At 39.9% G+C, this 27,812-nt stretch overlaps 3 protein-coding genes across 7 annotated transcripts in view; 2 read left to right on the top strand and 1 right to left on the bottom strand.

The window, feature by feature from the left end:
* Window positions 1–4,677, top strand: part of CCDC85C (coiled-coil domain containing 85C) — a 115,945-nt gene extending 111,268 nt beyond the window's left edge. For all 3 annotated transcript variants that reach the window (XM_063332866.1, XM_063332865.1, XM_063332864.1), the window contains one exon: window positions 920–4,677. In XM_063332866.1, the coding sequence (XP_063188936.1) occupies window positions 920–1,009 (90 nt within the window). In that variant the 3' untranslated portion in view covers window positions 1,010–4,677. The remainder of the gene's footprint in view (window positions 1–919) is intronic.
* Window positions 4,678–4,806: 129 nt separating this feature from the next.
* On the bottom strand, window positions 4,807–24,100 carry CCNK (cyclin K). Of its 3 annotated transcripts, none has more exons than XM_063332861.1 (11): window positions 23,956–24,100; window positions 21,340–21,606; window positions 20,218–20,299; window positions 19,491–19,622; window positions 18,559–18,664; window positions 18,356–18,413; window positions 15,900–16,069; window positions 14,032–14,321; window positions 9,496–9,529; window positions 8,307–8,381; window positions 4,807–6,137 (listed from the first exon to the last, which is right to left on the bottom strand). In XM_063332861.1, exons 2-11 carry the CDS (start codon window positions 21,534–21,536, stop codon window positions 5,515–5,517), a joined length of 1,767 nt encoding a protein of 588 aa, XP_063188931.1. In that variant the 5' UTR covers window positions 21,537–21,606; window positions 23,956–24,100; the 3' UTR covers window positions 4,807–5,514. The 3 variants fall into 3 exon arrangements, with proteins under 3 accessions (XP_063188931.1, XP_063188933.1, XP_063188932.1); XM_063332863.1 differs by lacking the exon at window positions 23,956–24,100 and adding an exon at window positions 23,627–23,849; XM_063332862.1 differs by lacking the exon at window positions 23,956–24,100 and adding an exon at window positions 23,682–23,849.
* Window positions 24,101–24,404: 304 nt separating this feature from the next.
* Window positions 24,405–27,812, top strand: part of SETD3 (SET domain containing 3, actin N3(tau)-histidine methyltransferase) — a 62,128-nt gene continuing 58,720 nt past the window's right edge. The window contains exon 1 of the mRNA XM_063332856.1: window positions 24,405–24,562. The gene's annotated coding sequence lies outside the window, so the exon portion shown is untranslated. The remainder of the gene's footprint in view (window positions 24,563–27,812) is intronic.

Raw genomic sequence — 27,812 nt, 5'->3', positions numbered from 1 at the left:
GCCCACAGCAGGGAGGAGGATGCTTATAGAGCCTTCTCGTTGAGACATGCATGTTGGAGGTCAGCCCAAGTGGCATCGTTTAGTGCCTCACGGCATCAGAGAGGAGCCGAACCCTCCATTTAAATTCTAAAAAGCACCTCAACTCTAAAAAGAGGGCGTAAAAAACACAAGTGCATCTTGCAGAGCTAAATCACTGCACCCCCCTTGGCAAGGGGCGGAGGCTTTGGTTGCTGGATCCCTAAAAGTAAAGCCAAGACCAGCGTAAAGGAGAGCCTGCTTTGTAGGATATTTTGGCGGCTTAATGCCATGTTCCCTTGTAGCCGTGCAGGGGGAAAGGTAAAAGGCCATAACTTCATCCTCCTAAATAGACTCATTACTGTTTGTGTACCATCAGCTGTTTTTTCTTTAAAATATTCACTTTATGTAGACCCAAGGCAGCTATGAAGTGCTTTGCAGTTTCTTATTTTTTAAAAAATAGCCTCCCTTACCCCAGTAGGCTCTAGATAAAATGTATGTTTTTAGAAAATCATATATATATATGTAAAATATATAAAATTTTAATCATTATCTTTTTCATTATCATTTCTGTTCACGGTATCATCATTTCTGTAAGCATGGCAGGGTTGACCTACCGTTGAACCTAACTTCTGAACCTAGAGTATTTGTTTTATACTATTACCCCAGGCAGAAATGGTTCTAATTTCAAGGGAGACTAATTAGAAAAATGCATCTTTTCCTTGGAAACTGGTGCACAGATGCCATCCAGTGGCTCTGATGAGAATTACAGCCCAGCACACGGCTTTTTTTGACGTTCAGGCGTCAATGATGAAAATATTGCAATTCATCAGAGGCTTCGGGTTTTGGTTTTTTTTTTTAATTCCTGTATTTCTCTCCGTCACCCCTTTATTTTTTGTTACAGGTTGTCTGGCGAAAGCTGGGTGATGCTGCGAGCTCCAAACCCTCCATCAGGCAACATCTTTCGGGAAACCAATTCAAGGGTCCCTTGTAGGAGCACCGTCCCAGAAGGCTGGAAGGGATTGATTCTGTGAAGACTAAAGAAGCAGAGCTCAGCCTTTCTGGCTGCCTGTTCTTTGGGAGTTGGGGTTGAGGTTTTTTTCAGGGTTTCCTTTTTTCTTTTCTTTTCTTTTCTTGTTTTTTTTTTTTTTTTTTTTTTTGTAACAATAGTGTAAATATGGCAGCTAAAGGCCTGATTTCCAGGCTGCGGTGCTCTGGGACTACTGTTCAATGGGTAACCATCCAATAATGCCAGACTTGCATCATTTGTATTGTAGTTCGAACCTGCTTTGTTGTACCGGTCTGTTTGTAGAATTAACTAACTCGGGAGGATTTCTAAGAGGAACAAGAAGAACCCTTAACCTGCGGAGAAGTCAGTTTGTATCGCTCCGGTCCACCCGCTTTTCAACGGTCCCTAGCTGGGTTCGTGGCTCCAGGCAGCACCTTCCAAGGAAAAAAGCAAGTGGAATTCGTTGGGTTCCTGCCTGCCAAGCTCCTGAGCTGCTGACACTTTTTTTTGGAGGTCCTTATTTTGAAAGACTGACACGCAACTGTGTTCACAAGGCGCCGTGTGCACTATTGAGCGGCGAGCTAAAACCACTGGTACCACCACGCTGTGCGTTGTGCGGTGGCACTTCTCACACCAGCGTACAGAAAGACTGCGTATCAGCTGTTAATGAACTATATTTTCATGAACAAATTGACACAGGATTTCTGCAGTCGTAATGTGAATGAAGCGAAGTCACTTAGCCACTCACCAGTATTCCCCACACACCAGTATTCCCCACGAATATGGCAACACTTTTCCTGTAAAGCTTTTACTACAAAATAATTCAGCAGAAAACTGCCATCCTAACAGTGCTTACAGCTTTCACGGGATCTTCGAGAGCAGCTCATCTTTCACGTAAGGAAGATTTGGGTAGGTTTTTTTAAATATTCTTGCTGGATCCCTCACCTTTACTGGTTCCTGTGTAAGGTAACCAAACAACAACCTTGCAGAGCTGAATAAAAACTCCATAAACACGGGCTGTCGGGTGAGACTACTTCCTGCCGTTCAAGCTTTATTTTTGTTAATGAACCAAAACAAGTGGGTTTTTTCCTTCTTCGAATGGTTGTATATAAAACGATGGGACTTATATTTTGCTATTGTGGAGTAGCTGCTTGTATAGTTGTAAGAATTTGACCCCCTTCTTTTCCAAGTTGTCACAGCAGCTGTCCCTGTATTTTATTAGGTGTTCTTTCCCAATAGTCCAAGGAAGCGGGGCTTGGTTATTAAAATAATTGGTGTAAAGTAATTTTAAAGACAGACATGTGAAAAGATCAAAGCCTCCTCGTCAAAAGTTGCATCGGTTTTAGTGATTAGGTTGAAGATTTCATGACCTCAAACACCACCACTTTCTTTTTATTCTCTGTAAGAATCAGTCACATTTACAGACAGCTGGATGAGCTGGACAGGTTCTTCCTCTTAAATTATTGTTCTACCAGTTGAATTCTTGACTTGTGGTATTTTATTAACACAGAGCACCGATATAATATCAAGGAGCCTATGCTGCAAGTTATGAAAGGGAATCTGTCCCATGGTGTACAATAATCTAAGCTGCCGGGGTAAAGAATTTGGAGTGTCAGAGCCGAGATCCGTAACCAGTAAAAAAACCTGGAAGGAATACAACCACAAGACATACTAACCAGTAAGAGTAAGCACCGCTTCATTATTCATACAAGATGAATGAAATAAAAATGTAACAGTCGAGTAAGTTATTTGAAAGAAAAGCAAGAACCACCCCCAAAACTCACACATACTCTCTCACACACTCACCAGTAAGTTTATTCCTTACTACTGCTGTCAGAGCATGCTGAGCTAGCTAACTCTGGTAATATTTACATCCAGTGCCTCTGGAGAAATCCATCCTGGAGTCTGACTGTCTCCTTTAAATTACGGCATCTTTAGAGGATTCCAGATTTCCTCCTCTTTGCTTTTTCTTTTGACCTCCAGTTTCCAGTCACCATTGATTACTTGTCTTCCCTCCTGTACAATTTATACCTTGAGATTTTCTTACCAGAAAAGGTGATGTAAAGCAGAAGGCATCATTCTTCCTTAGCATCTCATGTCGCACAGAGGGTTACTTTAATCCATCTGCTTGAAAGCCCATTTTAATTTTGGTGGCATCTTATCACTGGATTAAGCAGAGATTTTAAGCATATTGGGAACAAGGTTAATTTACATCAGTGAATTTTAACTAAAGCAATGCAAATGTTGCCAGCACTTGTAGAGAGTTAATTATGTTGATGACGTGCTTGCTATTTTAGGAGTATATTAGACTAGCAGTTCATCTCAACAAGAGCTATAGTAATCAGATTACTAGTCTCACCAGCTACGTAATTCTCATTCAGATATTCCTTGCTATCAAATCTCTCTCTCGGCATCTATTCAGTGACTCCAAGCAAAGCTTGTTGTGTTCTACCTGTAGATCTCCCCTACAGCTAAGGTCCATTGGGGCTGCAAATCCTCCAAGAGCCAGTTGACAGGCCAGCCAGTAGTTCAGCTCAACGGTCTTGATGCTCTTCGGGTATATCCCGTTTCTTTAAGACTCTATTTGGCAGCACAAATCTGCAGTGCAAGATGGGCACCGTCGATTTTGCAGAAGAACCATGACAGTGCTGTATGTTGGGGTGTTATTTTTGGGGGCGGGGGGGGGTTAGGCTTGCTACTCTTCATACTTAGCTCCATTTGAGCTATAAAGTGTCTTCCTGAGGTAAAATGACGCTCAATGACTTTACAGGATGACTTGGGTGCTGAATTTTCAGTTGTCTAAAAAGGTTTTTATATGCGTATTTAAATTCACTTACCTAAGCGCGCTAAGTCTTCAGCGAAAACTACCTGAGGAGCTTTGTATATTAAGTTGGAGGGGAGCATCCCTTGAAATTGCCACCATTAAATTGATATATTTGGGGCAACAGTCCAAGTTAATTTCCTCAAGATTGAAGCCCTGGGTTCTGCAATCCTCTGGCAAAGAAAACATCCACTGTTTACAAACGGACTTTGCTTGCTTAAGGAAAGTAAAATCACATCCTTGACTTTTGTTGGAGCGACCGAAGTGAATGGCATTTCCAGAAAGGTTTCCGAAATGCTGTGGTGTGACCAGCTTCAGTGGGCTCTTTGCACCTTGCTAAGACTGCTGAGCACAACCTTGTTTTGAGAATGGCACATTTTTATCCAAATATTAGATATTAAAAGAAGTCAGTGTTAAAGTGACCTTTTATCTTTTTAGAAACTGTGGGGGAAGAGTACTACTGATCTTTTTCAAAGTGCATGACTGTAAAGTGATAAAATTGTATATTTTTCATAATGTGGGGAAAGTCTATTTGTGCTGCTTTAGAAATCAGTTTAAAGTTTGATTTCTGTTAAACCTGTGATCTTACAGCCCTGCTATATTTTCTGTATATGATTTACAAAGAACTGGAAAAGTTAGCACCTGCTGTTGTGTATATAGCAAAATTCTTTAGACCTTAGCACGCGTTTTTACCTATTATTGAACCACTCTGGCTTTTTGGGAGGGAAAGTAATAGTACAGATTTTTTTGATAATGTGTGTAAAACATTCATTTGAAATATTTTAGTAAAAATGAAGTAAGAGATTGATTGTGATGGTGTATACTTCTAGTTGAATAAAATAAAAAAAACCAACATTCTTTTTAAATAAACTGATGAATAAGATTTGGGAGACCACTGCTGAAGTATCTTGCAGTAAGTACCACAGTTATGAATTCTGAACGAATACGAAAAACCCGGAAATCCACTAAATCCAGAATCAATTTTATTTGGGTAGATGTGAACAAAGTAGTCCCATTTATAACCAGGATGTACATCACAGTAGGTTGTTACATTCAGACTTTCACACTTAGAAAATATATATATTATGTACAGGAATTTGCAAAACAGGTGTAAACATACAATACTTTAGATACCAGTACATTCCAAAACAAAAATATCAGCAAGGCAAACACCTCAAAATGATTCCAGTCAGCTAGCATTCAGAATCTCTCTTAAATAAAGTAGCTCTTATGCTTGACATCGTGTTGTTTTAATTATTACTAAAAATGAAAGCTTCTATAGATCACATGTCATGGTTTCTGGCTATTTTGATACTCAAAAATAGGCACCGATTTCTAGAAGGAAATTTTCTTCTTACTGATATAATTGAGCCAATATGGCTGGTTTTGCTAGTACAAAGTAATCCAGTGCTGGAATAACTCAAGACAATTTAAACTTAAGTCAAATGTATAAAGTTAGAATAGATACCGCAAAGCTGATTAAAACCTAGAAGCCTATATAACTCACCATAAACAATACTGCAAACAGATCAGCTAAATTTTCATTTCACTGCCTCATTTCTTCATCTAAATTATACAAATTACCCTCCTCTTCATCTTTACAAAGTAGGTTTTGGCTAGCTACTCCTGCCTACTCAACGTAAGGGGATATCGTGCAAATTACCTCATGCTATCTCATCCATGTAGCACGTCCAAGTCCTGCTACAGGTGGCATACCAGGTGGTGGGATTGGAGGTGGCACAGGTGGCTGTCCACCTGGGGGAACAGTAGGCGGGGGGTAACTAGCCGGTGGCATTCCCAGCCCTGGAGGCGGATGAGGTGGTACTGCATGAGTTGGAGGCAGTCGCGGAGGTGGGAAATTAGGGTTGTATGTAGGTGGAGGGGGATATCCAGGAGTAGGAGGTGGAATATTGGGCGGGGGGAATGAAGTAGGGGGTGGAGGTGGAACTGGTGGTGGAGGGTTGGGAGGATAGACATGAGGATGATATGGTAGATGAGTTGGTGGTCCGTAGGCCGGTGGTAAGGCTCCGTAAGTTGGTCCTTCTGTTTTCATCATTGACTGAAGACTTTGATAACCCTCCCCTGACATGTAAGAATTTGTAGTAGACATCCCTGTAATATAACTGGTGGGGGGCGGGGGTGGGGGGCGATGCGGCAGAGGAGGAGGTTGATGCACTGGGGCAGGATGAGCAGGGGGAGGAATCTGGACCTTTGGCATATCTACTGAGTCCACAGTAGTAGATTGCTCTGCTTCTCCCATTGAAACTGCAGTTGTCAAAGGAGGCTTGCGCTCTGGAAAAGAAAATTCCATTTCTTTTTTTTTTGAAAGATAGTGGCAATAACAGCTTCTGAATACTTCTTATTTTTCTTCCAGTTAACGTGTCAATAAGAGTACTCAATTCTCCAAGTCTCTGAATGCCATGCGGTATCCAGTCAGACCTTCCTATATCACTAGGAGATAACTAAGCTGCATAACAAAGCTCCAAGTTCAGCTTTTCCCATTCTAAAAGTTAAATACATCTTCCACTCTCATTACTATTTTCTTAGAATTTAAATATTGTTCTACAATGAGCAGAAATTAGCAGACTGGATGGACAGAATCACAACTAGCAGATTTAAAAAGTAGTGGGACCCAAGACACCAAAAATCTTCTGATCAGTGCTTCAATCCTCCCTTCTACCTCTTTTATATCCAGGAAGTGGCCTGGGATTACCCTCTACACTTCACTTGCCTCCCATTACTTGAGAATATGGGCCAAAGTCTCAAGTCTTCAACACTCAGTTCTAAACCTGTTTACTAAATAAAAGAAAAAAGAAAACCAAAGGGTAAGTAAGAAAGTGGGGCAGATTGCTTGGGATGTGAAATTGGATCAGCTTTGTTCCACTGATCAGTTTCAGGGAACTCAGTACCTGACAGTCTGGGGAAGCTGACAAAAAGGTCAGAATTTTACAGCGTTGTACTGGGCCATTTCTGGGAAGAACGTGCTTTAAACTGACCTTTCTTTAAATAAGAATCTTAATTATTTTTTTTTTCTTCCTCTCAATGCAGCCATTATAAAGTGAGGAATACCACAGTAAGACTGACCTAATGACATCTCTGTGTAGTCCTACAGTCAGTATTAAAATGCCCAACAAAGGAATTTGGGGCATCTTGACATCCGTCCTGCATGTATATATAAAACATCTAAAACACTGTTCAGTAAGAAAAGTTATTTAGAAGCAGATATAGGGCAGTCATTTCCAGTGGCACGCACAACTAAATTGACAATGCTAAACAGTATTTGAGATAAATCCACCTTCTAGTACTTCTGTTCATTTGGTCAATGAACATTCTTAGTTTTCACCTGATTTTTCCTCAGAGCCCCGAAAGCCAAGAGTTGGCCTCTAAAGACAGTTCTTAAAACGTTTCAGTGCTTATAAAATTATTTGCTTGTATAAACAAATTCTACGAAGAAAATTTTAGATAACAAGGGAAACAAATTTGTTACCTGCCTAAGTAGGATTTACCTTATCTAAGTTAAAATTATAAGAGCAAAATTGTCCCCTAGGACAGCTACATAGTTAGATCATGCAAGGTGGGCATGCTGGCTGTGGTACCTATGATTTCAATGACTCCTTCCTCCTGAATTATAGCAGACAATAATTTGCTCATTTTCAGAATCATTCTGGATGCAAGAGGTGCATTCAAGATTTAACAACTGAAGGAATAACGAACATTATTTAGAAGAAACTCTTCATTCTTAATTAGATTTTAACAAACAGGAAAAAAATGGTCCTACTATATTTCAGAGCACTCTTTTTCTCTCTTGTAATTCCCTGTTAGAAGCTGTCATCTTACAGTTGCATTATGGACCGTGCTCTATAAAATATTTATGTCATATTTACGGGTCACTGGAAGGACAGCTAATGCATCAAGGCCCTGAAAGCACATTTTTACAACAGTAGAGTTTATTTTGCAAACATAAGGCATGTGTGCAGTGTTAAAGTTCTCTGGCAGATGAAAGTCCTCCTTTGGGACAAAGTATCCCCCTTACTGTTCAGAAGTTACATACCTGCAGAATTTCTATACTAATAATGTAACATGGAGGACTTCTATAGGTTAGTTGGAAGCTATTGTGGTAATATAAGATGGCATCTGCCATCCTTTTGAGAACAGAAGTCCCTTTTTGCCTGCTAGTGACAATTAGTTTTAGTCTTCTAGGCCTTTGAGAGTCACAGCTTTGTTTTGCCCTTTGTCTACCTAGTATAGTCTTGTTTCCATCATAACTTTTTTGCTTCTGCCTGGAAAAACCTATGCTACTAAAATGAAATGCTCTCTAGAGCTTATCTACCTAACGCTTTTACTTGCCAAGCTGATTAATCAAGCCAAAAGCCTCCTCCCCCCACGTCTCTAGCACCATTTGAATGAAAAACAAAGCAATTAACTGCAGGAGTAAGTGTGTTTTAGAAAATAAAAACGTACCTGGAGGTGGATGTGCAGGAGGTATTGGTGGATGTGAAGTTTCAATTTTAGGAATTTTAGATGGTGGTGGTGGTTCTAAAAAACATTTGGAAGTTCCTAATTAGCTATTGCTCTGCAGTGTTTTCCAAAGTCCATCTCTAGTCTCACACTAGTGATTATTATATCATATATTACACAATGCAAAGGTAGACTGGAAATCCTATATACTCTGCATGTTTAATAAAGAAAACTAAAATCAAGACCTTTGTATAAATAAAGTGGCATCAAGCATCACACATGTCTTCCAAAACCACACATGCCTACAAATTCAAGCTACGTATTTTATAACTAGAGACAAATTGTGCCAATAATGCTACGAACGTGCAGATGAGCATACGTACATTTTCTAGCATAAAACTGTAACTTGTAAATAGTTAAAACGAATCTCAGGAGAAGCTGAGCTATGCTCTGCCAGGGGAATGTGTCTAGAAACCAAACAAAATGGCAAATGCACAGGAGAGAGGATGGAGAACAGACAGTTCTCTGGAATCTATCTGCAGAGCCAGAGAAGGAGATGTGCCAAACTTGCTTTGGAAAAGGTTACAGAATCACATCCTAGCTATCCTGAAATACATTGTTCCAAACCAGCAGAGCTAAGAAAAACAAACCAAACCAAAAAACCCCCGACAAAACAAATCAAAAAACCAAACACAAAACAACCAAACCAATAAAGAAAACTAGATGTGATCACTGCAATGAAGCATTTCTTAAGTTAGACTGTACACATTGATACAAAATGCCTTTTACTGGCAGCCATGCCAACAACCAGTTACAAATCTCACTGATTACCAACAGGCTCATTATTAGGGCAGCTATTTAGTGACATGATACCTTGAGTCACTTCAAGGTCCCACAGCTTACTGAGGAACTACTCCAAATGATGCATGGAGTTATAAATTGAGAGTTGAGTAGTTTAGCAGGACTTCTACAGAATAGCCTGTAGTTTTTCAGTCACACTCCAGTTTTTCAAGTTTTGCAGTCAGGAACATTTTAAAAATAGTTACAGTATATATTCAAAGACATTATTAGGTTCAGAATAGTTGAAAACTGCCAAGCCTGTAAGCAAACAAACTAAGCACATGCCAGCAAATGACTTATTCTTGTTAAAACAGTAAAGTGAAAGCGATATGAATCAAATATTAACATTTACCTGCTGTCTTTGTTTCTTCTTTTGGAGATACAGCCTTTTTAAAAAAAAAAAAAAAAAGGATGGAAATAAGACCACTGTAAAATACAAAGCATTTTTAAATAGTAACAAGCAAGCAAAATAGGAAGCAACTTACAGCCTGCTGAAGAGCTTTTGTACAGATCTGACTAAACCAGAACCAGTTTCCAAGTCAGGACCAGTTTCTTCCTCCCTCCCCTAAAAGGGGGCAGGACAAACCCTTTATTTGTTCCTATATTTTTATTAGAAGGCTAATAATGTCCAATCTCTAAATAGATGCAACACAAACACCAAACAAAGTCAAATCATATTGGGAAAGTCCAGCTTAACTGTCAGAATGAAAGGACTGAAAAAAAAGCAGCTATTTTAGAGACAGCATTTCCTGCTGTTCTCACTGTTGAGTATTACATCTCATTTAATTTATTTATCATCCACTGCACATATGTCATGGTTCGGTACACTGCTCACTGAGCTGAACGCAAGAGACTTGGCCTCTGTTCCCAATTCTGATTTGACCTGTCATTCAACCATTGCCAAAATCACTTCAGGCCTTTATGCTTTATTTACCAGGACAGGAGGGCAGTAAAAGTGTTGCTCAGTGTAAAACACTGCAGAAGGCTTCAGATGGAAAGCATTGTATAAAAGCCAAATGTTATGCTAGAAAAACATTTATGCACACTGAACAAAACTCACAAAAACTCACATCATCCTTCCAATCACAAGTTTTTGGCTGGTTTTTTTTGTTGATGTTTTGTGGTGTTGGGTTTTTTTAAAGAATCCCACACAAGGGAGTAAGAAAAATCTTTCCAGGTTACTTAGTCCAACTCAGATGGCTTTGAGAAAAGCAGAAAACTCAACTGAAATTTTAAGTACAGTAAGTTTAGTTACAAATGTATTTAAAATTAATGATAAAAGTCCGAGGGGCACAGTACATAGCTTCCCTGTCTTTTGAATAAAAGGTGGGTTTTTTTAAGAGACTATTTACCTCTAGTGGCTTTGCCTTCACCAGCTGTTTCTCGGTTCCCATCAATTTACTTTCTGCCTCAAGAATGGATTTGCATTTCACTCCAATTTGAACAGTGAATTTTCCTTAATTCTGATGGGTATTCCCAATATTTCTGCTGTCCATTACAAAGGTACCCAAGGCCAGCTTGAGGCTACCTCATTCTTATTCCTTTGATAGACATTTCAATTCAGCTTCAGCCACCTTCTGGCTGCTTTCCTACTTTTTAAGGACAATCTTTAACTTCCCATTACAAACATACCGCATTTCTTGGCGACTCTCACAGACTCATCTGCTGCCTTTACTTCACTTGAGCAGTCTTTTCTTGATTTTCTAGCACTAAATTCCTTTTCTGTAAAACTGAATGTAAATATCAGATCTCCCTGCACTTTCAGACAGAAGCAAGCCTCCACTACTTGCAACTTTTCCAAAAAATCATTCATTCTGTGAAGTTAGTTGCTCACTTCAAGCAGCAAGCAATTTGGTTATTGTGCATTTGTTAACATGGAGCAACGTTAAGAAAGTAATGTCATTAAGGTGTACTATTAGAACACAACAAGCAACTGGAGCCAAATAGCTCAAGTGGCAGAAAAACCAAACATCAGTTTGAACTCTATTTTATGCTAAAGGAAAAAAAAAGAAGGTTCAAGAAGCAACAAAATCCTCTAAGAATTTCAATCACTTCTCGGATAATGGCAGCTGCTAAAATATGGACCAGTTGGAGCGAGTCCAGAGGAGAGCAAAGATGATCAGAAGGCTGGAGCACATCTCCTCTGAAGACAGGCTGAGAGAGTTGGGGTTATTCAGCCTGGAGAAGGCTCCGGGGAGACCTTATAGCCCCTTTGAGTACCTAAAGGGGGCCTACAGGAGAAAGATGGGGAGGGACTCTATCAGGGGCTGTTGGAAGAAATTCTTTACTGTGAGGGTGGTGAGGCACTGGAACAGGCTGCCCAGGGAGGTTGTGGATGCCCCATCCCTGGAAGTGTTCAAGGCCAGGCTGGATGGGGCTTTGAGCAGCCTGGTCTAGTGGGAGGTGTCCCTGCCCATGGCAGGGGGTTGGAACTAGATGGTCTTCAAGGTTCCTTCCAATCTAAACCATTCTATGATTCTATGAATACAGATGAGCTTTTTTTTTGGTCCTTCTACTGTACTGTAGTTTGTATTGCTCCAGTCATGACATCCCAGGGTCAACATTACCAGTTTATTAGCATGCTCATAGTTATTTAATACTTCCATAATAAGCTCAATCCATACCACAATGGAACTGTTCTTTCAGTGCTGTTTCTATGTGCGTTAAAATTGTTCCCACTAACAATTTTTAGTTTAATCAAACTGAATATACTAATGACATCTGATTCACTGGTATATTTTTAGTGAAGTCAACTGAACATTCAAGAGCTCTTCACACCAGAGATGTAGAGGATGTGCAGATGCTTCAGACATCTGGTATGGGTCTGTAAGTCATGGGCCAATGCCTCAGCTGCTTGAAAGTATCTTGGCTCAGTAGAAAGTAATGGAGTTATAAGAGTTCATGTAAATGGAAAATCTGGACTCCAGGAACAAAGTGTATTTATGTTCTGTACAAACCAAAGGAGAAGTCATGCAAAGCGCTATTTATAGAGGAGGCAAACATTTTAACTAAGGTTTATATACATCTAACTGCAGAACATTTTAGAAGCACCAAGTCAATCTCTCAAGCACTACACATCTTGTTCTCCTAGACTGCTTTCTGAAGAATTATTTCAGATCATGACATTTGCTTTTCTCAAGTTCATGCTGTTTTCCTACAAAACTCCTCCTGTGAGTCACCCTTTGCTTCATATTTGTTCTGGATGCCTACAGTGTACCAGGACTTACCTTTTTATCTGTACTATTCACTTCCTTAATTATTAGGTAGTGGACCTCAAACTCTTAATTTCAAGAAAAGCTAAGTTGCTCTGAGGGCTTGACCAGAGGTGATTGTTAAAGAACAACAGACACTATTCATGCAAAAGACACCACTTTTTTTCCCATGAGGTAGTTCATTAACAGATGGGATGGGGTGAAATCAGTAGTACTGTAAAGGCAGAACCTTCACCTGAATGAACAAGCGTTCATAACAACTTACAATCAGATGTACACACAGAGAAAAAAATCCAAATTCTTATTTACAGTATCTGATATGCCAAACTGTCCCAGGCATTTTTGTTGAAGAAAAGTAAGTTCCCTGTCCGACCAATCTGACAGCTCAAGCTGAGTTTGTGCTGATGGTAGAAAAAGTATGAAAAGAAATACATACTACCTACAAAAAGTTCTCCCACTTTTCAAGCTAATTAACACATTTTATCAGCTTTCTATCCTGAACAGCTTTATAGTTCAGTGCAAAAACTATATATTTCACTGCAGATATGTGAAATATATAGTATTTTATATATATATAATTTATATATAATATATATATAATATAATATATATATAAATATATATCCTCTAGTAGTAGGCTACATCTTGTAATTACAAGACCAAGATTTTAGAGTTGCATTTTCTCATTTTTGCGAGGCTGCTATCATGAAGATGCTGCACTCTTCCAGTTACATTTCATTCTAGCATTCATTGCTTCTTCCTCGGTTTTTGGTTTTGTTTGGTTGGTGTTTTTTTTTCCCCTTGATATCTGTTCTCTAGTTTGGGCATGCATTAATTACAAGTTCAAGCAAAAACTGTAAAAGCTGTACAAAATTTACTTCCTAAATGGACTTGTTCCAAAAATTTTACTTCTGCAAACATTCTTCTTACTACGTACAAGCAAGAAGATCTGGGTAACACTTTAACACTTTTTTTTTTATAATAATAACTTGCAAGTGAAACAAGTCCACAAAAAGTGTAGATTAAGGTCTGAAAGCTTCATTTGGACTTGATTACTGTGGAAAAGCACTCAGAGCACTTGTGATATTATACAACTGCCAATGTACTTTCTTGTTTTCAATGACGAGGTGATAACACAAAGTGAGACTTTAATGTCGGATGCATTTATAGGCTTCTACTGTTATTATGTCGAAAGACGACTTCTAAGAATTTTTACATACTTTGAGAACCTGCTATCCCGTTAAATTTGTAACCAAAGATGAGAAAGTCAAATAATGTCTTCATCAGCATTGTGCACGTCTCTACATTCCAGTATGGCACAAGAGACCTTCCCTAAATCAAGACTGATTAATAGCAAAAACAACAAAACTTGACAGCACAGAACCACAAAGAGAGTTAGAGCCTCAATAGCTCATGCCAACTTGAAAGTCTCTCTGCTGGTTTTGCCTCAAGTGGAATGAGAATGTGGTACCCCAGAACCGTAAAGGCTGTTCTACACTAACATACTTGCCATATAACCAACAGAAGTCTACCATTCAAAATTAATCACCAGGCTCATTCTTAAAGCTCATTTTTAAAGCAAACTCAAGTCTGCTGCACACTGCAGTCTTTAAATCCAATAGACACCAGATCAGCCTGAAAATAAAACGCAAGTTAAAGTTCAAAGTTAAACTTACTGCTGGTCTTTTAATCTGTCTAGGAGGACTTGACTGGGGAGAGGGCTTTTTAGACTGCTGTGCTTGTGTTTGCTGCTGCTGCTGCTGTTGTTGTTGTGGTGCTGACTGTTGCGACTCTTTTTGCTGCTGAGTCTGTGATTGCTCTGAACCCTGTGATTGCTGGGATTGCTGTACCGCGGGTGCCTGGGGTGTAGATTGAAGAGATGGTGGCTGCTGCAACTGGTGAGGAGTATGATGAGGCATTTGCTGTTTTCCCTGTGAGTATAGATCCAGGATCTGATGACAGATGTCTAAAAAAAATATCCAGAAGATTATACACCCATAATGTACAAGTGTGCATTTAATACACAATAATCAACTAAGCTGTTTACTAGAGATCAACTTCAGAAGATTTCACTGTAAATATTACTCATTGTTATAATGACCACAGATTTGATTTTTGAAACCCAAACATTTTCAATTTGTACTTGCATTTATGAATTTCTTCTGCGTATGCTAACAATGGGTAGATGTATAAGCATACCTTCGAGAAGAACAACAAAGTGTCTTGGTATTAATATACCGTATATTATTATTGTGTGCTTGGAGAGCCAAGTCACAGCGTAACAACAGAACAGTAACATTAGCAAGAAAGTGAGTGAAGGAAGATTGTATGTTTTACATCTAGTTAGGCCAGTCAAAAAAGTTTCAGGAAACTAAGGACTAGTACTAAATTCTTCTTCCACCACATTAGAAGCAAAAGGTCTGTCAGAAACCATGTAGGGCGAACTGATAACCAGGTGCAAGAGCATCACTCAAGGAAAAGAAAACCTTTCTAGAAAAGCTAAATGAGTTCTCTCCATGACCATTCACTGATGCAGTAGCAGAAACTGGAGAGACTCCCATTCTATAACCCTCTTTGGCAGGGAATCAGCAGAGATCCATCTGAAACTGAAGCAACTCTGAAAAAGGCCATGATACAAAACAGAGCAAGTAACCATTTAAGAAACCACCAGAACTGTATGGTATTCACCTGAAAGTTCTGAGAGCAACAAAGGCTAAACGACCTGAACAGCAATGCATACTGTTTTATGTAAAACTTCCTTAGAACCAAACACCAGACTGTGACAACCATCAATTTTTAAAGAAGGTTTCTAAAGCAATTTATGGAACTAGAAGTAAGCTTAGCCTGACATCTGTACCAGGTAAGTTAGTAATAACTTTAATAAAGACACATTAATTATCACATAACCACAATCTACTCAACAAGAGTCAAGAGAGGTCCTGCTTTATTTTATTAACTTCCTGGGGTTCTCTCAAGAGGACAAGCAGCAGGTAAATATGAGCAATGTATACACACACAAAGGGAATAGTATTAAGATATCTGCATTGATGAAAAAGATCCATAATCCATCCCCTACCAGAATTCATCCCCCATAATCTGTTTATGGTACACCATAAAACCTAGCATAATTTGGTTGAAGAGCTAAACCATCAATGAGAAAACCACTGGAAACTAGGCTCGATTAGTTCCAGTGTTTGTACAGCTGATTATTTAAAACAGGGAGAGGGATCATTAAAATCATTTTTTTAAAAAACAAAGAAAACAAACACCACAACAATTTAGAGCTAATTAACTGTGTAATAAACTAAACAAGTAGTAAAGCAAATATTAACCAGAAGACTAACCACAATAACTAAAGACTAAGCCACTCTTATAAGTTTAATTAAAAACCTGGTTAATGCATAGCACATACGACCTGAGTTACATACCCCGGCTATGATTATTTTGACTAAAACCCAGATAGAAAGCAAGTTGCATTTACCAGTGACCTAGATCACACAGTTAAAGGAAATACTTCTATGTTTGCGGCAAATGTTTTTCATACCTTCCAGAACATCAACAGGAACATCTTGTACAAATTGCTCCCACCATCGTCTGTACATTGGTTTTGATGTCCATTCCTGTATTTCAAACTTACACAAACGGCCTGCTAAGTACATAACTGCAACAGCTATGATCTCAGGTTCCCACTGCAGTGACAGTGTAGTGCAGAGACTGGAATATCAACAAAACAAAACACAACCCTGAGGATAATTCCGATTGTCAAAGTACAACACTTTTATGTACAACAGCTACAATGAACAGGGTATAAAAATCCCACCACACTTTAACGTCTCAAATTTAATTAAGAGCTTTGTTAAACAAGAGCTTACAAAGCTAAACTGTTTCTGCACTACTGCAATCATGATACAACGTAATTTTACACCGATAATACAGAGGGCATATGCCTACCGAACCAAAACACCACAGGGGAACATAAAGTTTGGAGTTCAAAAATAGAAAACCTTACATTATATGAGTGTGGAAGAAGAGGGAAAAGAGCATTATATTGTAACTATGAGCAGCTACATTCCACTCTAGTCTCATCTGTAGCATTAACTAATACAGTGTTTGTGTCCATTGCTACAGAAGTGTGCTATTGCTGCATTACACTGGTTAGGGAATGATGTGCACATCTAGATTTTAGATCTTCCAAATGTTTTTCAACAAAATGTAAATAAATACTAAAAAAACGCCCACAAAACAGCCAACATCAACTTGTAAAGCAATTTGTCAAGCACGATACTTGTTTTAGATCAAGCTGTAAAAACTGTAAAAGATTATCTCTTGAACAAGCTTTGTTAAACTAATGCTAAAATATTATTGGTGTTATCGATATTAACTAAGTTCCTGTCATAATCAAAGTTACTGTTACCTAATATTAATTTTAAATTTCAAAATTTGTTGGTTTTTTTTTCCTTCTTTTTTTTCTCCATAGATTCTGTAACACGGGATCTGCTTAAAGAATTTTAGATCCAGCTAGCTAGCTAACTTTCTGCACATTCACTGATGAATTCATTATAATGTCCTTAAATGCATCAAAACAGTAGACTAGACAATGGTTTAAATCCATTTTCTCTCCTGTGGGACACACGTAACTGAAGGCCAATGGGATACTTAAACACTGGCAGAATCAGGTCAGCAGTAAACACAAAAAAAAGACAAGAACTAGCTCCTGAAACACTGATTTCTTATTATTACTTTAATGGAATTTACTTGGGTGCTGTACTGTGGCTGCATAACAACAGAACCCCCTATTCTAAAGGCCTGTAGTGAAAAGTACAGAATTATTTTCCCGGGATCCTAGAAAACAAGTACACTTCTAATATGGCACCTATTAAGTAAACACAAGACAGACTCTCAAGAAGAGAGATAAATATTATTTGAAACAATCACTCCAACTTCTAATGCCTTCCTGAAGTGTGTTTTCTTTAATTATTAAATTTCTTGAATTATTAAACACCATCTAATTCAAAGTACAGTACTGTCCAAAGTTTGATGGATATACAACAGAAGTTTTCCCTGACAAACTTAACAGTGATACTCAAGCCTGTAAGATCACTACCTGCAAGACTGACAACAGCTGAAGTAAACTTATCTTGACAACCAAATATGCTAAGCAACCTTTTGCTCAGATTAATTTGGAGAGTTTAGGTGACCCACACTGGGTTACTTCCAATTAGGCGAACGAATAAAAATGCACCTCTTTTTTAATGGCGTTCTACTGACATAGGTATGACTGAAAGCAATGTACTTAGCATTTCTGAATAGTCAGGGCACTTACACATTTTCTTAAGGGTTTGTTATGGAAATTAAAAATTACATTTAACCGTCCTTGGTGTATTAACCTGCACAGCTCTCTAGAATCCTCCTTAACAAGACTGAAGTGTATCGAGTTCCTTTGGTTTTGTTTTCCAATATCATACTACACATGAAAAGTGTTTCTACACACACTTCTGTTAACTGATGTGATCATCGCATTGCAAATCCATTCTCTAAGCAATCGTAAATCTAGTGCTAAAAACTGTATTCCTCACTGAACTTAATGGCTAGTTTACTACTACCAAAATATTGCTTTAAAAAAAAAAATATGTTGGCGAACATGATGGAATTGGGAAGCGATTTCTTTCCTCAGAATGTGCCACGTACCTGAGACTGGGCAAGAAGCCAGCTTCTATCCCAGAGATCTATGATTTGGTTTGGCCCTCTCAAACAGTAACTTTTTGTTTAATGAAGCATTAAATCATTACCACAAAATTACAAAGGTCTTAACGGTCTACTTCTATCTATACTCTAGATTCCCTACTCAATGGAACTATCATGGCAATGATGGAAAGAAAAACTGATCAACATGATCAAGAAAACATGTAACAAGCATTTGTCAAAGAAGTATCTCAACACAGAACAAAGTAAGCAACAGTAACTATTTCACATTCAAAGGGTTTCCTAGAAGTATCTTACCTGTCATTGACAAATGTCCATGCCATTTGAACAAGTTTTTGAATTTTATTTTTGTCTCCTGAAAATCAATCAGAAAAATGGTAAGAAATAAAGTTATTACAAAGGACAAACAATCTGCAGTAGAATATTCTTGCACTGTCAATGTAAATTAAGTTCTGAAAAATTAACAACAGGCATCACTTGCTCACTCTGTAACATTTTACCTTTGAGTTGTTTGGCATATTTAAGAAGAAATTGGTATGGATGTTCCACTTGCAAATCAAACTTTATTGTTTGTAGTAAGATTCTTTCAAGGACCATCACTTCTTCCTGCAGAATGTAACAAGGTAACCACAATATTATTCCTTCTTTTACTCACAAATATTTCATGCCAGTATAAAGCATGACTACAGAGCATCTCCGGGCAAACATGTTTGTCTGCTTTTGCTTGATCAGGGTTTGTCTCCAAGGAAAACACAAAACTCTCCAACTTAAAACATTATTTTAAACCCAGATAGTTTTTCTTCACACTTATTTGGGGCAGGAGATGGGATGTGACGTTTAAGATTCCTTTTCCTCCATGGAGGAGATAACTGAACCAGATACAGCATCGAAGTGCCAAATATACAAAATCACAACAAAAAGAGAAGCTCTCACCACCCTTCCCTCCCAAGTTTCAGATCCTTCTGCTATTTATAATATGCAAATTTTGAAAGAAGCGTAGTTTTGCTAAGTCAAATACTCTGAACAGGAAACTTCTCAATACTTTGAGATGTAATTCTCTTATTTGACTTAAGATTTGCTATTAATTGCTTCCTAAAATGACATTAAAACTGGCAAATATGATTTATGCCTTGATGATATTTCTAGCTCTGACTGGAATTACTCAAGTTTACTTTAATTTGCAAAACAACATCAGAATTTATATGAAATCAAATGTAAATTTTTTATACAAACGATTATCCCAGTAGGCTCCCAAAGCTACTTGTATTAGCAAGAATTATTTTCATAGTTACCTATCATGTTAACCAGAAGATGCATGCTGAACACATAATTTAATTTAGAACAACTGAAAATCAGCCAGTGCTCTAATAAATGTATGTCACTTTGCTGGAGCACAACAGGATGAAATCAATTTCAACATGAGTATCTTTACCTTTGGATCATCTCCAAATTGTCCAAACTGTACATCATTTAGCAAGCTACGAGCTGTTTTAATTATATCTTTACATTTCTTAGGTGTTTCTTCAACTTTCCCTGCCAGGAAGAGACAGCAGGCTCCTGTCACCTAAAAAAGAAAGTGCTTTCAAAAAGTTGTCTGCATGTAGATATGCAATAAAGTAGAGCATTGTATAAAAAGTACTGTCAGTTTCCATTAACAGTGCTGTTGAAGTTTCCCAGGAAAGACTTAATAGCATATTAACTTCTTATTTTAGTATAGTGTTAAACTTTTACTTTCTCAAAGGAAAAATACAGAATTTGGAGGACTGTCCACTTTATACAACTTTATTTCAAGGTCAGAAACTCAAAGCAGAATTTGTACTGGTTCAGCATTGTCTGTCAAACAGTTTTAAGATGGTATTACAATTTTTTTTTTTTAGCCCATACAGGAGCACCAGAACTACAGCTGTTACTCTTTCTAAAGAACAGTATCAGCAAAACATAACTGCAACATCAATATAAATATGTTTCTAAGCATAAAAAGAAGTGTGTAAACAAGCAAGAATAGCGTATTTAAGCCATAATGATTGAAAGATAAAATGCTTATTTTTCTTCATTTGGAGCCACGGACAGCAGTAGTACCCAGGGAACTTATCACCATTTCAAACAGTCCATGCCTAGTGCAATCACTGTATTAGGTCATCAATATTGTAAATACTTACATATCTTGGGAATTGTTTGAAGGAATGAAACATATAAAACCGATGGAAATAAATTATTCCTGTTGCTAGAGTATCATAATGTCTGTGGTGCAGAATAAGGACTTTCAAACAGGACATAAACCAAATTAAAAACCAAACATGCACAAAGGAGAAGATACATACTGCTGTATCAAGTACCTCAAGCCATTGTCCATTCAGTGACCAGTTAGAAAACAGTGCAAGTAAAACTGGAGCTTTAGAAAAATAAAAGCCACAAAACCCCCTAAGGCTGTGTAAATGCTATGATTCAGCCCAGATACAGTTGGTAACTAAAGGATTTATTGGAAGCCTGCAAAATCCCAATTATGTTTACAGGAGGACCCACACAAGGTCATCCTTGTGTTAAGCCATACCTGCTTCAGAGATGGTCAAAAGCAGCAGTAGGTACATGAAGGAACAGAACAACGATGACTTCACATTAAAGTGTTGGTGTGGAGGAAGGTTAATGATTACTCACACCTACAAATGCAAATAATACCTGAACACGCTCCACACTCCCTTCTTTAAGAAGAGTAAAATTTCATCTTTACTAGGGTTTTATTAAACGAAGAACATCAAAAGAAGCACAGAAATACAGGAAGCAAAAAGTTTAAGTGGCAGTCTATGAGAGAAGGACAGTAGAGAGAACTTACTAATACTTACAAAGTTGTAAATGCCAACATAAACAAATAAAAAAAAAACCCAAAACAAAAAGTGAGGAGGCAGAGCTCAGAAGCCTCAGATGCGAAATAAGTAGAAAAATTAATGCAAAATTCAAAATTTTAGAAGTTATGTAGATTCACACAGTAAGAGACCAAGTCTGACAACTGCCAAAAGTTATTCTTACTTGGCAAGTCTGTATCACCTTACTTCTCTACTGCCAAAGGGTTTCAGTTGAAACCTTGTTTACCCAATGAATGGACAAAAATGATGTAGGAACATATTACATCAAAAGGCAAGTAAGCTCAAAAAAGGTTTTTGATTAATGACTAAAAAAAAACATTTGAACAGCTAACTAAGCACATAATGCCATTTCTTGTACATTTTATTCTGAAAATCCCGATTCAAAAAGACATTTCATGCCAACATGAGTTGAAAGGATACAGCCCTAAACGTGTTCCCACATCAAATATGAATCTGGCCCCCTCCCTGCGGTATCGTGCCTCAGTAGCTGGATCAAGTCCTTCTAGCTGCGACGGTGTATGTGCCAAGTCTTTCTTATCCCAGTACCAACATGGCTTTGTATGGTCCAGGTTTGCCAAGTTTACAGAAGGGCTGGAATTTTCTTTATTCTCCTTCATTTATTAAAACAGAATTGTTCTTGCTTTTTAAGTTTTCAAAAACGAAGTCTTCAGATAGTCGCTTCAGAACCTTTAAGAAAATAAAAAAAGAAGGGATTTCTTTATAAACAGAGAGGACTTCCCCACCCTACCCCTGTGCTCGAAGATGAGTAAAGAGGAATAGTATTTAACGTTGCCCATTGCAAGGGACTTTTTCCATGCTCAAAGACACGTAATATTTAACCTTGCCCTTACCTTCCCCATATACTGTAAATTCAATTCAAAGAAATAGACAGAGGTTATCTTTGCTATTAGCTGTTCAATAAAGAAACTTCAAGGGCAACCAAGATGATTATGGGACTGGAGCATCTCCCTTATGAGGAAAGGCTGAAAGAGCTGGGACTCTTTAGCCTGGAGAAGAGAAGGTTGAGGGGGGACCTGATTAATGTTTACAAGTATCTAAAGGGTGGGTTTAAGGAGGACAGAGTCAGGCTCTTTTCAATGGTTCCCAGTGACAGGACAAGGGGCAATGGGCACAAGCTAGAACATAGGAAGTTCTGTTCAAATACACGGAAAAACTTCTTTACAGTGAGGGTGACAGAGCACTGGAACAGGCTGCCCAGGGAGGTTGTGGAGTCCCCTTCTCTGGAGATTTTCAAGACCTGCCTGGATGCAGCCCTGAGGGATATGCTTTAGGCAATCCTGCTCTAGCAGGGGAGTTGGACTAGATGATCTCTAGAGGTCCCTTCCAACTCTGAAGATTCCGTGATTATCAACAATATCTGTTACTTTTTAGTAGAACAACTTTCACCTACTTTGTCCACAAAATAGTCCACAATTTATTGATGGTAGCAGCAAGGTTTAAAGTTGGGGGGAAGGGGGGGGGTGAAACACGGACACCACACAATGGAAATCAACTCACTATTCATAACTATGAAACACACTCATTAGGTCAGACTGAATGGCAATTTAAATACCCATCTGGCCTCCCAAATATCCCTGGATGGTAAGAGCGCAGCAACCACTTGGTAAAAAAGCTTTGTGAAGTGGTCTGTACTTGTCTTACTTGCAGAAAAAAGGTAACAGAAGTAGTATTCTTTTACATATCAAGATTAAGACAAGTGATGTCAGTCTGTAGGGTAAGGTGCCATCTAAAACTGTCCCTAAAACAAGTCAGTTGATTACATTCAAATAGTGTGCAACTTTCCTGTGTTGACCAGCACTTCATATACGTATATTTAAATCACAAAGCTCTGCAGACAACTTTCTGGTACTTGAGTTCTGACTGATGTTCAGTCATGCCTCAATTTAAAGACCGAATGAAGACTGTCTTGCTGCCTTTATTTCTTTCAGCCACAAAACTACTCTTACTGTAATTCAATAAACTACATATACTATGCAAAAAATTACTGCAGTCACCTCCAAACGTTTGCATAACAAATAGTGATTAACATATGATGCAATACATTTGCTCGAAGCAAAACAGTCAGAAGACGACCCAAACTTAAAACTCTTTAAATTAAGCTGTTAATTTTCCAGATGCTTCCCTTCTGAAAATGGAAGAAAGATCACATGAACTGCCAGAAAACACACACGTGCAATCACTGTCTCGCTCCACTTCAAAAGGTTTCTCTTTTTCAGAATAAAGGAAACCATCTTTGTTACACACTGGTTACAAAAAACCTTCAAAACTAATGGCACCAGTGACAGATCAACCCAAACTCTGCCACAAATAAGTGAATGGCTAGTTAAAATTATTTTCAGCACCAATAAAACAGCTTTGTGCCACAACCACGCACTCCCACCATATTTACCAAGAAAACTTTCTTTTTATAACTCTTACGGTTCTTCTTCTTTACAACTTGTTTGTTTAGGGCTTTATTTTTTGCTTTCTAATGCTCTAAACAATTTTAAACCCAGTTAACACTAAAGCCGCCCGAAGCGACGAGACCTGCTTCTATAGGCAGCGAAAGCACTTCCGAATAAAAAAAAATTAGGAAGAAAAACAATCAACCCGAACACATCCTAAACAAGCCACCCCAAGCATCCCCAATGCAAACCGTAACGACCGAAAAGAGTAACAAGAGTTTTTCTCCTGCTTTTTTACGCACCCCATTAATACAGTTAAGATTTCAGGAGCTCGATCCCGGCTTTTATACATCCTACCTTAGACGAACCATCCGACCAGGAGCCCAGCTCCGTCCCCTACGGTCCCCAAAACCGGCGGGGGGGGAGTTCAGCTCCTCCCAAACCCGGCCCGCCCGCCCGCCCGCCTTAGACGAGGCTGCCGGTGCCCGAGGAGGCGCTCGCTCCCCACCCCAGCCTTCCCGCTCCCGTCCCCTCTTCCCCAGGCGCCGGTTCCCGCCAGCGGGCGGCCCGGGAGGGCGGGCTGCACCGGCGGCCGTCGCCCCGCGGCCCCACGCCGTCACGGCGCACTCACAGGCCGGGTGCAGGCAGAGGGAACCCCAGCAGAGCGCGGAGCCTCTAACGACGGCGCAGCCTGCGCGCCGCCATCTTGGGAGCCAGGCCAGGCCGCTCACTGCGTCATCACGTCAGCGTCACAAAGGGCGCCCCTGCCTCCCAGCGGCCAATGAGAAGCAGTATCCCCACAGCCCTATAGCCAATCCCATCTCCTTCAGCAGCAGCGAAACGCGAGGAGAGGGCGGGCGACGTGCCCCCGTCGTCTTGGAGCGGGCCAATCAGAAAGCTGGGAGGAGATGATCGCAAGTTGTAGCAGCCAGTAGGAGGCCGAAGGCATGCGTTAAATCTCAGCCAATAGGAGAGCGGCCATGCCCTTCTTTTTTTAAGGGATGGTCGCTGGGGATTGGCCGCCACGGAGTCCGGAGGGGGTGGTGCCTTGCGGCTGGGCCAATGGAGGTGACGGGGTGAGGGAGGGGGCGGGCCCAGGAGTGCGGGGCTGAGGCGAGCTCGGCCGCCGCCGCCGCCTCCCCAACCCGCGGGTAGCGGCGTCCGGTGCGAGGGGCTCGCTCGGGCTCCGCCGCCGCTCACCAGCAGGCGAGGCCGGAGCCACCGCCGCTGCGCGGGAGGTAAGGCCGGGCCTCGCTGGAGGCTCCCCCCCCCACCCCTCTCTCCTGGAGCCGGCTGCCCCTCGGCCAGGCCCCCCTCAGCCCCCGGTGGGGCCCGGGCCTTTCCCCTCAGCCCTCCCATGGGGCCTGGCCCCGCCGCCGCCTCTCTTCCCGTGGGAGGCGCCGCTCTTTCCGGATACCGCCCTGGGCCCAGGCCTCGCTGCCCACCCCCTGGCTTGGAGGGGATGGTGGGGGAAAGCGGCTGTTCCCCCACGCGCGGGGCGCCCCCGCGCCACGCCTCTCCGCGTGCGGAGCCCCGCACGCGGAGAGGCGTGGCGCGGGGGCGCCCCGCGCGTGGGGGAACAGCCGCGAGCTAGGGGGGGTGACATTCGCGTCTTCACGCTCCATTCCCTTGTCCCTCCCCGCCTCGCCCCCCCTTCCCCTCCGTGAGAGGCTGATCAGGAACCGGAGTAAAACAAATGGCATAAAAACTGCTTTTCCCATCGTGTAATTCCTTTTTTTAATTTTTTTTTTTTAATTTTTTATTTTTAAATTCGTCACATTTTGAATACTCCCTAATTCTACTCCTTCAGCTTTCCAGAGAGGCTCCCCTGCCACCGGCGCTCGGGGTCTGGCTCAAGGAGCCGTTTCTGCTGGTATCTGTCTCCTCCTCAGAGTCCTCCTCTGGCAGGAAGAAGAGCGCTCTGGTTTCTTTCCTTTTCTCCCCCAGTTCTGAAACCTGCTTTAGTAAAGAGAGGGCAAAAAAGGTGGGTTTTAAAATGAGAGTAAATCAGTTAAACTGTCTGTCTACAGGGGTGTTACTCCTCAGACAGCCTAGGTGTTTCAGCCTCCCCCTGTTACTACAATAGCTGCTGAGGCCAAACTTCTTGTGGTCCCTTCCTCATTGTTCTTCTTACCCAGCAATGCTTGCTCAGAGTTGCTTAAGCTGAGGTTATGCTTTACATTTGGCTTAATTCTTAGCAACTTCCTTAATTTTGAATTCAAGTGGCATCTGGGTTTTTACCCAAAGGCAATATTTAGCTGTCAGGACAAACTCAGTTCTTCCTTTTGGAAATTGTCCCTCACAGCTTAGTTCAAGGTTGGTCTTCTCCCGAGCTTGTTGGAGACTTGGAAGGACTTGTCCCTGGAACCTAAGCTAGCTCTTGAGATAAAGTTGAAAGCAAATTGTCTTTTTCCCTTCTAAGAACAAGTAATGTAAGCACTTGTCTCCTTAGATGACAGCTGTGTTCTGTGAATATTGCTACTAATGTTAGCTTAATTTCTCACAAGTGTTTTCTGCTTTCAGTTGTTGTAAGCTTGTGTAACTATAAAGTGAAACCTAGTATTTTGTAGGTGAGTAAAGAGCTGTAGCATTCTGCATGTTCAGTATCTGGTTTCTGGTATAAAATAGTAAGCTAGCGTACAAGTTGTTGGAGCGAATGGCGTGATGGGCACAAAGGCGGGGGTGTTTCCAGATATTTTTGCTCAGTTAAGTAATTTAATATGGTAGAAGTTCAAGCATGCCAGCTTGCGCTTTAGTAGAGCTTTCGGTTATGTTTAGCAAGCTGGATTGAAATATATGTTGAAGTACAGTTGAAAATACATCCATGGCATCGTGTGCCTAGAGATAGACTTAAGGGTCTTGGGGGTAGAAATGCCACAACCCCCGAAATCATTTCTAATCTGTATGTTACCATTGCCAGTTAGAGATGGCGTGATCTGTACACTGAAGTCAGATCTGAGTCTTGAAATAAACAATATTGTACATAATTTAAAAATAAATCACATAATGTCTCTCTGCATAGAATGGTATACATCTTAATAATATTTTTATTGTAATAAATATAACAAACAGGTATATCTGCTGTATCTAAAGTATTACATACTTTATCATAGTGGTGCTGATTATGGAGTTAAACTGACATACTTGGTACTTGTCAGCAAATAAGTGCTTTAGTGGTTGCTCTTTGAAAGAAAGTGGCAGTGTGGGCAAGTTGGAGATCTCAGGGGATCTGTATCTTTACTACCAGAATGTCGTAGTGTTAAAGGACATATCACAATGCCCGTGATTTAAGCATCAAGGGATTTTGGAGGCCTGCACTGTTGCGTTAGCTCTGTGCTGGTGACTGAAATCAGCGTGACTTGCTTTGTTCTCAGTTAAGAGTTGTATTTTATAAAGCGACGTTAATATTTTCTAAAGGAAGAACATATTTAGAAACATGCAAGTAAAAACAGTAAATCAGGGGTTTTCTTCATTCTGCTCAAAAGGAGTTTGGGGGGAGAAAAGTCTGGGAGTCTTCAGGAGGAGCTAAAAACTCAAGCAAAGAAATGACAAAAGTAGATTGGCAAAGTGGTAGAGTTTAACAGTCTGTTTATTGTTTCTTTTCTTCAAAGAGTAAGTATTTTTTCTGGCCAAATAGTTGTCTGAGGAACTGGCTCAAAAGAGGAAAGAGGGTGATTAATCATTAAGAAAAACTTGTTTTCCTGTGTGGCAGCTAGTAAACTATCTTCCCTAGAAGATCAGTGAGGTGTTTATAGAAAGAAGTACTCCTTCTGCCTAAGAAAGCTTTAATGGAAGGCAGGGGGACGTGGGGACAATCCTGTAGTTATTAGTATAATATTTCAGAATTAGCAGCTGATAAAAGTGATAGTAATTATGAATTAAGTACTTTTCTTTGGGTTGTCTTGGATGTAGCCATTTTTCTTTGCCCTTTAGCATTTTGTTACCTTCAAATTAATAATTTCTTACCAGAAGTTTATATTTAATTTACGAAGCAGTCTTGTATTTAGTATATAACTAGGTTCAGCTGCAATGGGAGGGCCGGGAGGGGGGGGAATGGGACGGGGAGAATAAAAGTCAAACTGACATATATAATTTTGGGCTTTTTCAGTAGATCTAGGAGTATCTTGAGCCTTCCAAGTCAGAATATTGTCAAGACGTGTTCTCTTTGATTCTAAGACTAAATGTCTTTGGAAGTTGCTTCCCAACAGTTAGCCTGATTTGTTGGAGTTCATTTTTGTAAGTGCGTTGAATAAACATTTACTTGATTTTAATAACTTCTTTTGATATTCTTCTGCAGAATGGATTCTTCCTAGTGTCAAAGTAATATTTATGTACCATCATTCTTTCCTTAACCTAAAACCAAAATGGGATTAATTAAGTTTGTTCTCTGCAGGGTAGATGCATGCAGTGTATACAGCAGTGATTCAATCTTCCCTCTTATCCAGATGCTTTAGACTTGTGCTAATGTTGGCAAACCTGTGATGGTAC

This window comes from Chroicocephalus ridibundus, chromosome 4 (genome assembly GCF_963924245.1).
Source record: "Chroicocephalus ridibundus chromosome 4, bChrRid1.1, whole genome shotgun sequence".
NCBI lineage: Eukaryota > Metazoa > Chordata > Aves > Charadriiformes > Laridae > Chroicocephalus > Chroicocephalus ridibundus.
Note: the sequence above shows the minus strand (reverse complement) of the source record. Positions and strands in the feature narration are given on the sequence as shown.